The 14,953-nt window shown below is 39.9% G+C and overlaps 1 protein-coding gene across 6 annotated transcripts in view; it reads left to right on the plus strand.

Annotated features, from left to right (window-relative positions):
- Window positions 1-14,953, plus strand: part of VIT (vitrin) — a 163,867-nt gene that overhangs the window by 95,723 nt on the left and 53,191 nt on the right. For 4 of the 6 annotated variants that reach the window (XM_056567358.1, XM_056567359.1, XM_056567357.1 and 1 more), the window contains exons 4-7: window positions 2,078-2,234; window positions 2,333-2,466; window positions 7,427-7,486; window positions 9,600-9,818. In XM_056567358.1, the coding sequence (XP_056423333.1) occupies window positions 2,078-2,234; window positions 2,333-2,466; window positions 7,427-7,486; window positions 9,600-9,818 (570 nt within the window). The remainder of the gene's footprint in view (window positions 1-2,077; window positions 2,235-2,332; window positions 2,467-7,426; window positions 7,487-9,599; window positions 9,819-14,953) is intronic. The other 2 variants (XM_056567360.1, XM_056567362.1) reach the window with 2 other exon arrangements.

A 14,953-nucleotide genomic window follows, 5' to 3' on the forward strand; every position in this document is an offset into this window, starting at 1 on the left:
GAGCAACCTTAGAAGATAAAAAAAATAATCTTTTCCTCTTCATTCTCAAAACCCCATAATGACAAAGTGAAAACAGAATGTTGGATATGTTTTCTAATTGATTGGAAACTAAAATATATTCAATTAATATATGTATTCAGACCCTTTACTTGAGAACTTAGATAAAGCACCTTTTACAGCCTCCAGTCTTCTTAGGTATGATGCCACAAGGTTAGCACACCTGGATTTGGGGATTTTCTGCCATTCTTCTCTGCAAATTCTCTCTATGAGGTTACATAGGGATAATCAGTGGAAGCCATTTTCTGGTCTCTCCAGAGATGTTCTATTGGATTTTAGTCAGGGCTCTGGCAAAGCCTCTCAAGGATATTCAAAGATTTGTCCCTAAGTCACCCCTGTGTTGTCTTGTCTGTGTGCTTAGGGTCATTGTCTTGTTAGAAGGTAAACCTTCAGCCCAGTCTGAGGTCCAGAACATCTCTGTACTTTGCTCCATTCAGCTTTCTCCCAACCCTGACCTATCTCCCTATCCCAGCTGATAAACACTTGACACTTCACTGTAAACATCTTATTAGGCAGGTGATGAGCAGTGCCTGATTTCCTTCAGGCCATGATTAAATGGGCACTGTCATGAAATAAAAAAATTGATATGTTGTAGTACTTAAGTACTACAACATATCTCTAATATACTTTAATTAAAAAAAGTGATTTTAAAACAGTTTAAAATCACTTTTAAATTCGGCCACTAGGGGTCGCCCTCCTAGTGGCCGAATGCATTGGGCAGTGACATCACTAATGAATTTCGACTCGTTGAAGCCTGGCAATGAGTCGGAATTCATTCACTGTGGTGCTCGCTGTGAATGAAGAGGACGCGCGCAGGCTCCCTGGCAGGCCCCGGCGACAGGTAAGATTATCTATGTTGTGTCTGTTACTGAATGTTTTTTTTTGGGGGGGGGTAGTGGGTTGTGCGGCGCAGCGGGGCGTGAGCGGGATGGGCAATCACGGTGTGCCTCCTGTTGTTTCCCCACTACAACTCCCAGCATGCCCTGACAGCCAGTAGATCTCAGGGCATGCTGGGAGTTGTAGTGGTGAAACAGCTGGAGGCACCCTGTATTGAGAACTAAGGGCGGAAGTTGGCCCCCAGCAGGCATCAGTGACCTGGTGCCTGCTGGGGAAGTCTGCCTGGTAGTGAGCACACTACCAGGCAGACTAAATGCCATTTTTAAAATAGTAAAAAAATTAAATAAAGGCAGGGAGGGTGTTAGGGATAGAATGGCAATAGGCAGGGACAGAAAAAAAAAACATGATGGTGGGAGCTACCCTTTAAAATTGAGGCCCCAAATCTTTAAGGGGTTATCCAGGAAAAAAACTTTTTTTTATATATCAACTGGCTCCAGAAAGTTAAACAGATTTGTAAATTACTTCTATTAAAAAATCTTAATCCTTTCAGTACTTATGAGCTTCTGAAGTTAAAGTTGTTCTTTTCTGTCTAAGTGCTCTCTGATGACACTTGTCTTGGGAACCGCCCAGTTTAGAAGAGGTTTGCTATGGGGATTTGCTTCTAAACTGGGCGTTTCCCGAGACAGGTGTCATCAGAGAGGACTTAGACAGAAAAGAACAACCTTAACTTCAGAAGCTCATAAGTACTAAAAGGATTAAGATTTTTTAATAGAAGTAATTTACAAATCTGTTTAACTTTCTGGAGCCAGTTGATATATAAAAAAAAAAAAAAAAAAGTTTTTTCCTGGAGATCCCCTTTAATCTTGGTATCATCAGACCAGATTCTTGTTTCCCACAGTCTGAGTCCTTTAGGCCCACTTGACATTTTAGTCTTTCATATTTATTACATTTTCACATTCTCATTATTGGGTATTGAGAGAAGAATGATGAGGAAAGGTTTATATATTTTTTTTAATTATTTTTTTTTTAGCCAAGGCTGCAAACAAAATGTGAAAAAAAAGTTAAAGGGTCTGAAAACTTTCCAAATGCATTGTATATGTATAAACTCTTTTAACTGTACAGGTCGAGATTAAGAGATGTTATGTTGACTATCTACTGTAAATCTTATTGTTTATTTGCCCAGATGTTCCTTACATTGACTGTGACATCAAAGCAGGCAAGATAGTGAACCCAGAGTTCCTTGCAAAGTGTCCTGCTGGTTGTCAAGATGGGAAGCACCGAGTATACGGCACAGACATATATGCCTCCTTTTCCAGCATATGTACAGCTGCCATTCACAGGTCTGCAGGTTATTATTATTCACACAATCACAACATGAACACAGGCAATGATACATTCTGATCTAACATTGTAAACTATGTACTGCTTTTTTTTAAAGTGGTGTCATTGACAACTCAGGAGGGAAGATCTTTGTTCGAAAAGTCGCTGGACAGTCTGGTTACAAGGGAAGTTTCTCAAATGGGATACGATCTCTTTCTCTTCCTCGCTGGAAAGAGTCATTTGTCATAGCAGGTAATAGCTGATGAAGAGGCGTCCAGCAATGCAAATGTTTACAGTTATACTATTCATAATAATGGTAAATAGCCTTTAAAGGAACAAAAAATATGACACAGGGTTCACACAGAGCAGTTTGGTACAATATGTTTTTTAACCTTCTGGTAGATATGAGCTGGCACTACTTTCACTTTTCATTCCCTATGTATTCAGCAACGTGAGGAGTCCATTATACAGGTGTGGGGGTTAAAGGGGTATTCCAGGCAAAACCTTTTTTTTATATATATATATCTATATATCAACTGGCTCCGGAAAGTTAAACAGATTTGTAAATTACTTCTATTAAAAAATCTTAATCCTTCCAATAGTTATTAGCTTCTGAAGTTTTCTGTCTAACTCCTCAATGATGATGTCATGACCCGGGAGCTGTGCATGATGGGAGAATATCCCCATAGGAACTGCACAGCTTCCGGGACGTGAGTTATCAGAGAGCAGTTAGACAGAAAACAACAACTCAACTTCAGAAGCTAATAACTTTTGGAAAGATTAAGATTTTTTAATAGAAGTAATTTACAAATCTGTTTAACTTTCCGGAGCCAGTTGATATATAAAAAAAAAGTTTTGGCCTGGAATACCCCTTTAACAGTGCACAATATGGTGGTGCTAATGCTGATAGTCCAATGCAATTGGTAAATCAACTTGTAAGTTGAATAGAAGACAATTGCACTCACCAATCTTTGTTTTATGTGCTTTTATTCTTCAGAACGAGGGGTACAGTTTGCGGGTGCAGGAGTGAGCGACACCTGTTTCACGCTATTCAGCGCATCGTCTGGCGGAGCCTGGGCTGAATAGCGTGAAACACGTGTCGCTCACTCCTGCACCCGCAAACTGTACCCCTCGCTTTGAAGAATAAAAGCACATAAAACAAAGATTGGTGAGTGCAATTGTCTTCTATTCTACTTACAAGTCAATATTTTTTTTTACTAAAGCCAGAAGTGGATTCAAAGGCTACAATTACATGTACCTTACTTCAGGGCTCAAGTCCTGAGTTCCCAAACTATTGTTCCCCAGGACTTGACCCCTGCCTTACTTGCTGCAGACATACTCTATCTATAGTAAAGATTTCACGCATGAAAAACATGAAATTAGATTTTCTAAAAAAAAAAATGTTTATGAGATATGCAGCAAGTAAGGTACTTGTTAACATACCCTAAAGAAAAGACTTCTGTATCTCCTTTATTCTGGATCCACACTTGGTTTTAGATTAAAAAGGATACATAAAAAACTGTGCCATGTGAACTAGGTTTTATTCCACTTTGGTAATGTCGGTGTCGTTTTTTGGTTGGTGGTAGGTCTTACCACACACTTTCTCCCTTCTGCATATTCTAGACTAGCTAATCCTTTTTCCTATATGATTTTTCCTTAACTACATTTCCTACATGAACTCTTAACTAAAAGCTAAAAAATTTGTGCATCAGTTTCCATTTTTTAATTTTCCTTTTTTTCCCCTTCACCTTCTAAGAATGACAACTCTGAGGCCATGTTCACATGACTGAATTTCCAAGTGGAATTGGTCAGAAAAATTCTGCTCGGAAATTCTGCTGCACTATGTTCACGGCGGAAATTCCAAAGCAGATGTCCGAATCCACTGAAATTCTAATTCAAGTCTCTGCCAATAGAATGAACATGATTATTCTTGAGGCGGAATCCGCTCAGAAATGCATTGCAATCTTTGGAGATGGTCTATTACCTCCTGTGCTGGCAGAACATGCTATTTGCAGAATATCTACCTGTGTTTTCTAGGCAGACATTCCGCAAATTTTCTGTGGCGTGAACATGGTCTTACTATTTAATCAACAGAGCCATATGAAGGCTTGTTGTTTACAAAACCAGTTGTACTTTTTAATGGCACCCTCCACTTTACCATAAAATATAATGTGAAACAAAAAAATAGTTGGGTGAATTGAAATTAACCCCTTAAGGACCAAGCCCATTTTAATCTTAAGGACCAGGCCAATTTTATTTTAGCGTTTTCGTTTTTTCCTCCTCGCCTTCTAAAATCCATAACTCCTTTATATTTCCATCTACAGAACCATATAAGGGCTTGTTTTTTGCGTGACCAATTGTACTTTGTAATGAAACCTCTCATTTTACCATAAAATGTACAGCAAACCCCAAAAAAAAAATTTATGGAGGAAATGTAAATGAAAACCACAATTTTGCACATTTTGGAGGGTTTTGTTTCACACTATACACTTTACGGTAAAAATGACAGGTGTTCTTTATTCTGTGGGTCAATACAATTAAAACGATACCCATGGCTAAATACTTTAATATTTTTGTACCGCTTAAAAAAAATCTAAAACTTTTTGTACTAAATCAGTAATCTAAAATCGCCCTATTTTGACCACCTATAACTTTTAAACTTTTCCGTATATAGGGCGGTATGAGGGCTCATGTTTTGCACCGTCATCTGTATTTTTTATCAATACCACATTTGCATATATAAAACTTTTAGATCATTTTTTATTAATTTATTTTTAATAAAATGTGACAAAAAAAGCTGCATTTTTGGACTTTTTTTTTATTTTTTACGTTTACGCCATTCACCGTACGGGATCATTAACATTATATTTTGATAGTTTGGACATTTACGCACGTGGCAATACCAAATATGTTTATAAAAAATTACGCTTTTTGGGGGTAAAATGGGAAAAACGGACAATTTTCATTTTTATTGGGGGAGGGGATTTTTCACTTTTTTAAAACTTTTTATTTTTACATTTTTCAACTTTTATTTTTCACTTTTTATGTCCCCATAGGGGATTATCTATAGCAATCCTTTGATTGCCAATACTGTGCAGTGCTACGTATAGGACACAGCACTGCTCAGTATTATCGGTGTCCTTCTGCTCTGGTCTGCTCGATCTCAGACCAGAGCAGAAGACCCTGGGAGACGGCCGGAGCAAGGTGAGGGGACCTACGGCCGATATGCTGGATGATCAGATCGCTGTGGCAGCGCTGCGGGCGATCCGATCATCCATTCAAAGTGCCGCACTGCCGCAGATGCCGTGATCTGTATTGATCACGGCATCTGAGGGGTTAATAGCGGACATCCGCGCGATCGTGGATGTCGGCCATTACCAGCGGGTCCTGCCGTGTATGACGCGAGCACCGCTCCGATGCTCGCGGTCATACACAGGACGTAAATGTACGTCCTGGTGCGGGAAGTCCCGCCAAACCAGGACGTACATTTACGTCAGTGGTCGTTAAGGGGTTAAACTCACAGAATGCTAATTTGGGGGGGTGTTGGGTGTAATAGTGCCTGATGAATATGTCACACAGCAGAAGAGTACTAGTACAATGTTCCGCTGTGACGCACAACCTTTTTGTCAGTGAAGCTGTTTCCACACATAAAGCCTAGAAATGAGTCCAATAAGACGCTAGGATACTGTGAAACAAATGATTGAACTCCTTTTGCAGTTTTCGGTGAAGATACAAATATTTTGGCAGAGCTTTAATAGATACAGATCTAAAGTGAGCAGAATAGAGATTTGTTCACTGTCCCTTCTTTAGCAGCGTTACTGAGGTTAGGAAACTAGGTGCTTGAGCACATGCATGTGAAATGTCTACTGCAGAGGTTAGGGTTCTCTAGCTCTCACGTTCTCACTCCAAATCACTGAAACTACTGAACAAGAATCTTCATGGGTTGGTTTACCATGGTTCAAGGTACAGAATAGGACTCCACTTCACTTACTCATTCACAGCAATCTGTGACGCAGCCCTTAAAAAATGTGCATCCAGGAAAGTCCCCCTGCCCGAAACAGAACATTGTAAGGCAGAGAGGCCTTTTCCCAACTTCCCCTCTCTTGAAAGACAAAACTATCCCTCTTGGGGCTGAAATGAACTAAAATATATCCTCGCAGCATGGACTAGAACAGGGATCAGGAATAGCAACTTCATAGTAGACATGTGGTCTATACAGAAGGCATGCTTGACATCAGAATATCTTGGACTACCATATTTGGTCTCTTCAGGAAGAATAGAGCTGAGGGACACACCAGTTTAGGAGCTTAGCTGAGAGACATATGGCTCTGGTGAAGGCTAGGGCAGAAATTACTAAAACAGGTTTAGGTGCACCCACTTTCCCAGAAGAGGAAGGTTGGACTAGGTTGACTTTCTCCTACAATTATTGGTTAGGAGATGACATGTGATCAAAATACCATTTAGCTGTGTACATTAGATGCAGCAATGTGATAAATATTAACTCTTAGCACTCTAAAATTAAGTACGGGGCAATACAAATCCATTTGCAAAATTCTCCAGTACCTGATAAACTCTTTATACACTCACCCAACAACTCTCTAGTGGGTAGAAGTTGGCATGACTGTACCCGGACACCAAAATCACGCCAAGTTACTATTTCATTTGGACCTTTCGGAAATTATTGTGTAAACTAGTACTAGGAGAAAATCATCTGCAGTTAAAGCATATCGGCTGTTGTGTATGATCATATGATCCATCATGTATTCGTTCTAAACAGTCCTAAGGATAATTATGATCAGAGTGGGTTCAGACATGAAATTATGTGTGAATGGGGTATGAACACGCCAATCAAATCTAGAATTATTTCTTATCAGTCATTGTTCTCAGCAACCTTTACATATTTTTTTTAACCATAATATACTGGTTGGGACAAGCTTATTTTTCTAAACACATCTCTATACTCATATAACATAATATGAAATAATTGCATGCCTTAATAAATACTAAAAAGGTGGGGAAATTGTGGCAATCCTGTAACTGCTAACCATCAGCATGAAACTAACCCTCCCTGGAAAACAAGATCCTTCAAATATCCATTCGGTAAAAATAGTATTATCAAAATCCAAATAGTAATAACAATAAATTCATAATTATAATAGTTGCAATACTATAATTATTTAATAGAATCATATTTGGTATTTCTACCCATAAGGCAAAGGGAAGAAAGGTGTCACCTATCCCTCAGTTCTTGAGTACGTTGAAGTCAAAGTAGGTAAGTTTTTTTTCAAGAATATTGACACACATATATAATAATAGGATTTTATGTAGCTATTACTATAAGTAAACCTATTATATAAATGTGATATTAAACATTTAAAACATTAATGACTGAATAAGTAAAACATGAGCTAGTTGCTTACTTTTGGAAACCTATTGACAAGTAGTAAGGCTAGGGTCATACCACATTTTTGCATCCTGTTGAAAGGTAGTGTATTTATTTATTTATTTATTTTTTTTCTTGGGCAAATTCCATTTGGTTCTTATTGTCTTTAAAGGGGTACTCCGGTGAAAAACTTTTTTTTTTTTTTTTAAATCAACTGGTGCCAGAAAGTTAAACAGATTTGTAAATTATTTCTATTAAAAAATCTTAATCCTTCCTGTACTTATTAGTTGTTGAATACTACAGTGGAAATTCTTTTCCGTTTGAAACACAGAGCTCTCTGCTGACATCATGAGCACAGTGCTCTCTGCTGACATCTCTGTCCATTTTAGGAACTGCCAGAGTAAAAGGTAATCCCCATAGCAAACATATGCTGTTCTGGGCAGTTCCTAAAATGGACTGAGATGTCAGCAGAGAGCACTGTGCCCATGATGTCAGCAGAAAGCTCTGTGTTTCAAAAAGAAAATAATTTCCGCTGTAGTATTCAGCAGCTAATAAGTACAGGAAGGATTCATATTTTTTAATAGAAGTAATTTACAAATCTGTTTAACTTTCTGGCACCAGTTGATTTAAAAAAAAAAAAAAAAAGTTTTTCACCGGAGTACCCCTTTAATGTAATTCTGCTGCACTATGCACACTCCAGAATTTAAATTTCTTTGGAAATTCAGCTCTCTATCAAAAGAATAAACATTCTTTTGGCAGAATGCCGTGCTGAATTGCCGTCAATGGGGGCACCGCAGTTATAGCGCCTGTTCATTACACCAATGCCTGCTACACGTGGAATGAGTGGATATTAAATAGTGTGCACATACCCTAAAACGAGTCAGTGGCAACATGATTCAACCCTGCTGTGTCCTGTTTTTAAGGTAATTTTTTTACAAACCGTTATAAAAAAAAATAGTACTTATCATAAAGATGAAAAAATGTGGTGTGAAAAAATTTGGTTTTTCATTAAGTCCTTAAAGGGGTACTCCACTAGAAAAAATTTTTTTTTTAAATCAGCTGGTGGTAAGTACTGGAAGGATTAAGATTTTATAATAGAAGTAATTTACAAATCTGTTTAACTTTCTGCCACCAGTTAATTTAAAAAACATTTTTTTCCAGTGGAGTACCCCTTTAAAGTAAAGTCATCATTTAAAAGCTAGAATATTCTGGAAGCCATATAGACTCTACTTTAGGTGGATTTCTAGCCAAAACATAAAATCAAGGGAAGACAAACCATATGTAAAACCGGTGCAGTTGACCAGGGGCCCAGTGAGAGCAATTTCCTTCTGTCTTTTAGGTAAAACAAATTAATTACTATTGAATTGTTTAGAGAAATGTAAAGTTCTGGGCTTCTGTGTCTACACCTATAATAGTGAGCCTATATTCACATGCCAGAATTTACGTGCAGAATTCAACATTGGAATTCCACTTGGAGATTCAGCAGCAGCAGAGTCCCATTGAATTCCATGGGATTCTGCTGCGCTGTGCACACGGCAGAATTTCCGCACCAGATGTTTCTGGTGAGGAAATTCTAATTCCGGTGTCCGCAGAAAGAATGGACATGTTCTGCGGACTCATTGCCGTCTAAGACGGCGCATTCCCGAGCGGTCATAGGTGTGAACATAGCCTAAATCTGCAGTCCAAGAGTAACCAAATGTAATAGTGTTTTTTTTTTATTTTTTTTATTTAGTCAGATTTTTCTGTTTTGTTATAGTAACCATTTTAGCAAAAGCACAGAGAAGTATAAGAAGTGTAATCATTTTGGTTGGATGGCCTTACCATCACTTTTTGTTATTTTGTGGTTTGCAAAAATGGTCATCACAACTGAATAGAAAATAGTTTAAAGAAAATAAAATAAAGCTCCAACTAATAATATAAATGTAATAATATGAACTTAAAAATAAAATATGATATTTATAACTTATTATATAAACATAATAAATATAAACATCTCTTGAAGAAACCGTACAGCGAGAAATTCCACCTACAACTGTTGCGACAACAACTCAGTCCACCGCTTTAACTACTATTCCTACCACCACTACTACTACCCCAGAACCTACAACTCCACAGCCCACCACAACAAAACCTACCACCACCACTACAACAACCACCACCACAACAACTACTACGACAACAGCAAGGACAAGGCCACCCCTTGTACGAGCAAGAGATACAGGTCAGTATGTTGACGTAAAGTCATACATTGCAATTATCAGAAATGTAAGAATATATATGTCTTCTTTCTAATAGTTTATGCTAAAGCACTGAAATTGTAATGTGACACTACATAGCACAACAGTATAGAATACAACCTAGGGCTCTTTTCCCATCTGTATCAGATCTCATCTGTATCATCTCATAGTTCATGGCAGGGAGGCACTTCATTAGCCAAGGACCTTGGAAATCCATCCTGGTTACTGATAGCTGTTAGAGATGAGCGAACTTACAGTAAATTTGATTCGTCACAAACTTCTCGGCTCGGCAGTTGATGTATTATCCTGCATAAATTAGCTCAGCCTTCAGGTGCTCCGGTGGGCTAGAAAAGGTGGATACAGTCCTAGGAAAGAGTCTCCTAGGACTGTATGCACCTTTTCCAGCACCTGAAAGCTGAACTAATTTATGCAGAAAAAGTCATCAACTGCCGAGCCGAGAAATTTGTGACGAATCGAATTTACTGTAAGTTCGCTCATCTTTAATAGCTGTATCTCAGGCTCTTTCATAGCTAAAGCCAAAATCTTGGGCTTGCTTTAAAGGGGTATTCCAGGCCAAAACTTTTTTTTTTTTTATATATATATCAACTGGCTCTGGAAAGTTAAACAGATTTGTAAATTACTTCTATTAAAAAAATCTTAATCCTTCCAATAGTTATTAGCTTCTGAAGTTGAGTTGTTGTTTTCTGTCTAACTGCTCTCTGATGACTCACGTCCCGGGAGCTGTGCAGTTCCTATTGGGATATTCTCCCATCATGCACAGCTCCCGGGATGTGACATCATCATTGAGGAGTTAGACAGAAAACTTCAGAAACTAATAACTATTGGAAGGATTAAGATTTTTTAATAGAAGTAATTTACAAATCTGTTTCACTTTCCGGAGCCAGTTGATATATAAAAAAAAGGTTTTGCCTGGAATACTACTTTAAAGCCATGATTCTCTAGCTGTTATTGTCATGTATAGGCAGGGAAAAGGGGAAATCCTGGACTCGCCCACAACCTCTGTCACTTCCTTTTAAAGGCGAAGCACTCAGACGGATCCCTCCAAGGAACAGCCCAGGATAAAGGCAGCGCACGAGACTTCAAAGGTAAAATGGTTTATTTACCCGGCATGCCGGGTAAATAAACCATTTTACCTTTGAAGTCTCGTGCGCTGCCTTTATCCTGGGCTGTTCCTTGGAGGGATCTGTCTGAGTGCTTCGCCTGTGTTTCCAGGAGCGGCTGCCGTTCTTCGCCCGTTGCAGGGTCATTTCACGCTTTTACCATAGTTGTACTTGGTCGCAGTACAACTACACTTGGTGAGCAATTCCACTTGTTTGTTCATCTTCTTTTTACATTACATTATCACACTAGGAGCGCTCTCCTTGTTTGTATATTCCTTTTAAAGGGGTACTCCAGCGCTTAAACATCTTATCCCCTATCCAAAGGATAGGGGATAAGATGCCTGATCGCAGGGATCCCGCCGCTGGGGACCCCTGTGATCTTGCACGCGGCACCCCGTTTATACTCAGTCCCCGGAGCATGTACGCTCTGGATCTGATTACTGTTGATCACAGGGCCGGAGCATTGTGACGTCAAGGCTCCACCCCGTGTGACATCATGCTCCACCCCCCTCAATGCAAGCCTATGGGAGTGTACGTTACAGCTGCCACGCCCCCTCCCAGAGGCTTGCATTGAGGGGGCGGAGCGTGACATCACATGGGGCGGAGCCTTGACATTACAACACTCCGGCCCCGTGATCGACAGTAATCAAACCCGGAGCGAACATGCTCCGGGGACTGATTATAAACGGGGTGCAGCATGCAAGATCACGTGGGTCCCCAGCGGCGGGACCCCCGCAATCAGGCATCTTATCCTCTATCCTTTGGAGAACCCCTTTAAGTATCCACCCTAACTTATGGATCCACAAACACAAAGATGGTCCCTGGGTACACACTACATGATTATCACCGGAAGAATGTCAAAAACATTTCTGACAGATGGAAAAGATTGTTTTCAGTATTTGTCCACTTTTAGGTGGGGTAATATGGGTGCTCTTTTGCTCCCATATTTCATATTCAACCCCTAGATCTCTTATGATTTATTAGAACTGGAGTTATGTTGCTCTAACTCTGGCACTGATGAACCACAGCAGCCTTGGATAACGCCTTATATTAGATTTAGGGACTCATGATTATTGATCAGGGTTAGGGTTTTTATTGGGGGATAAAAAAAATTCTATGTCATGAAAAATCCTCAAAAATGTTTTTTTCTGGTGTGCATTACATATTTTTTAACCCATTGACAACTGACAGCTAAATATTGCTGTATATATGAACCCTGCACACATTAATCTATTATTTTAACGTTCTTTGTATGTGTAAGCCTATTTTTGGATCTGAGTTTTAGGAATAAATCTTTGTTTGAACACATTTTTGAATAATTTACAAATATAATTATTGTCACATAGTTATGCGAAGGTGGACATGGCTGTCCATAGCTTGTGAAGACAAATACCATAGCCAGGTTGTCTGCTTTCACAAAATATATAGGATTTAGGGGTGTGCTTAATTATTTAAAGGGGTACTCCGCCCCTGGCATCTTATCCCCTATCCAAAGGATAGGGGATAAGATGTTAGATCGCCGCGGTCCCGCTGCTGGGGACCCCAGGAATCGCCGCTGCAGCACCCCGCTATCATTACTGCACAGAGCGAGTTCGCTCTGCACGTAATGACGGGCAATACAGGGGCCGGAGCATCGTTACGTCATGGCTCTGCCCCTCATGACATCACGGCATGTCCCCTTAATGCAAGTCTATGGCAGGGGGCGTGACGACCGCCACGCCCCCTCCCATAGACTTATATTGATGGGGCGGGCCGTGACGTCACGAGGGGCGGAGCCGTGACGTCCCGATGCTCCGGCCCCTGTATTGCCCGTCATTACGTGCAGAGCGATCTCGCTCTGTGCAGTAATGATAGCGGGGTGCTGCAGCAGCGATCCCCGGGGTCCCCAGCAGCGGGACCCCGGTGATCTGACATCTTATCCCCTATCCTTTGGATAGGGGATAAGATGTCTAGGGGCGGAGTACCCCTTTAAAGGTTGTTACTTTTTTTTTTTATTCAGTTTAAAACCAAATTTCTAGTCTTTCCAGCTCTGGAGCTTTTATATGTACATATGTTCATATAGACATAGGCAAAAGTATGAACTGTGCACTTTTATTTTGATAAGGTGTGCAACTTTTATTTTTACATGGTGAAGTGCATATAACTTTTGGCTTGGGTCACACTTTTTGCCACAATTATAAAAAAAATACATTTTGACTAGAGATGAGTGAGCTGAGCTTGGTCTCGCTCAGAACTTTGGGATGAAAGCAGTTCGACGAGCATTCAAACTTTGCCAGGCTCGTTTCGCACAAGGGAACACATGACTTTTGACACCTGAATGAATGGAGATGACGTCAGTGTAGACAGTAGATTAGTTGCAGATTGACCTCTCTCCCACCAAGCGATCCCTCCACCCATTGAAGCAGAGAGGCTCCCTGTCATCAGCTGACTAGTGAGTCAGGTCTCAGCCGCATTGCAACCTGGGAAAAATCTGAGACAACAGTCATTTTGTATGCTGTTAAAAATAAAAATTGGGGTGAAAATCATATCAAGATCACATGACCCCAGATTATTCAATCATTGCTTGCATTGTGTAAAATGCAGCTTTTTGGCCAATTAGGAGATAGTATAAGGAGTGGGTTTAAGAGGCTGATAAAGCCCTATGCACTGCGCCCTATGCACTGCAATGGGCCACCATCTCAGAAAGAAAGCTGAGAGAATGAGCAGTGCACAGGAACTACTGATTCCAGGCAATGTACCCGGACATGCTTCAAAACATGGCTGAGTACACAGACACCCATGGCAAGCCTGGGGACCTTTGCAAGTTGTCATGGCTGAAGATCGGAGGGCCGTGGATCGCCGGGGCTTTGATGCAGGAGGTAAGCTGTGCAGGCATTCTTCACATGCAGTGGTAATGATTTAAACACGTCATGTGAAGGGTTAAACTACCAGGAGCTCTAAGGGTACGTTCCCACACGGCGTATTTTGCTGCGTATTTGCTGCGTCTTTGGTGCTGCGTATTTTCCTAGCCATTGACTTCAACAGAGAAAATAAAATACGCAGCAGCAAATACGCAGCAAATACGCCGTGTGGGAATTTACCCTAAGTAGTATCAGCAAGAACCTGTCTAATTTACCCACAGCCGAGCTCCAGCGATCTCTGCATGGGAGAGCTACACTGCATTATTCTAGGCCCACCATGAAAATCAGAGGGATAGAATAAGTACCATAAATGACAGTCATAAAAATAAGTCATATCGGCAGTCATTAAGAGGTTAATCGATTGAAATAAAGCCTAAAAAATTGTAAGAGTTATATTCTTTACCTACAGTCTCTTTGTCTAAGGCTAAGTTTCCACTTGTTTTTTTCCTGGCAGTTTTCGGAAAACTGCCGCTTGAGTTTTTGAGCCAAAGTCAGAAGTGGATCCATAAGGGAGGAGAAGTGTAAGTCCTTCCTTTATATGTCCTGTTCCTTTTCTTCTGGCGTTGGCTCGAAAACTGCAGTGACAGTTTTCCAAAAACTGCCAGAAAAAATCCAAGTGGAAACTTAGCCTTATATGAGAAACATGTTGTTTGCAGAACAAAAAAGAACTGAAGTGCTATGGGAAATAAAAACATTCAGCTCATACTCTTACTTTTCCCTTTATTTTTAACATGATTTTAAACATCTACAATGTTGTCAGACAGTTTGCATTGTTTCCTTTGATGCCTTCTGTTATGTTTTGTCAAACATTCGGCCTCTTTATTCTTTAAAAACCTGTTAAAAATGTAATACCAGACTACAGAAACATGGAATATTGTTGGCAAAAAGACCACTTGGTCCATATACTCTGCCCTTATATTATTTACTTTTTATTTTTATCTTAGGATAGACAGGGTGAGATGTATCAAAACCTGTACAAAGGAAGGGTAAAGCAGTTGCCATAGAAACCAATCAGATTTTTTTCATTAAAAAAAAGCATCTGAAAAAATAAAAGAAGCAATCTGATTGGTTGCTATGGGCAACTGCACAACTGTTCTA

The sequence above is a fragment of the Hyla sarda genome, chromosome 3 (assembly GCF_029499605.1).
Source record: "Hyla sarda isolate aHylSar1 chromosome 3, aHylSar1.hap1, whole genome shotgun sequence".
NCBI lineage: Eukaryota > Metazoa > Chordata > Amphibia > Anura > Hylidae > Hyla > Hyla sarda.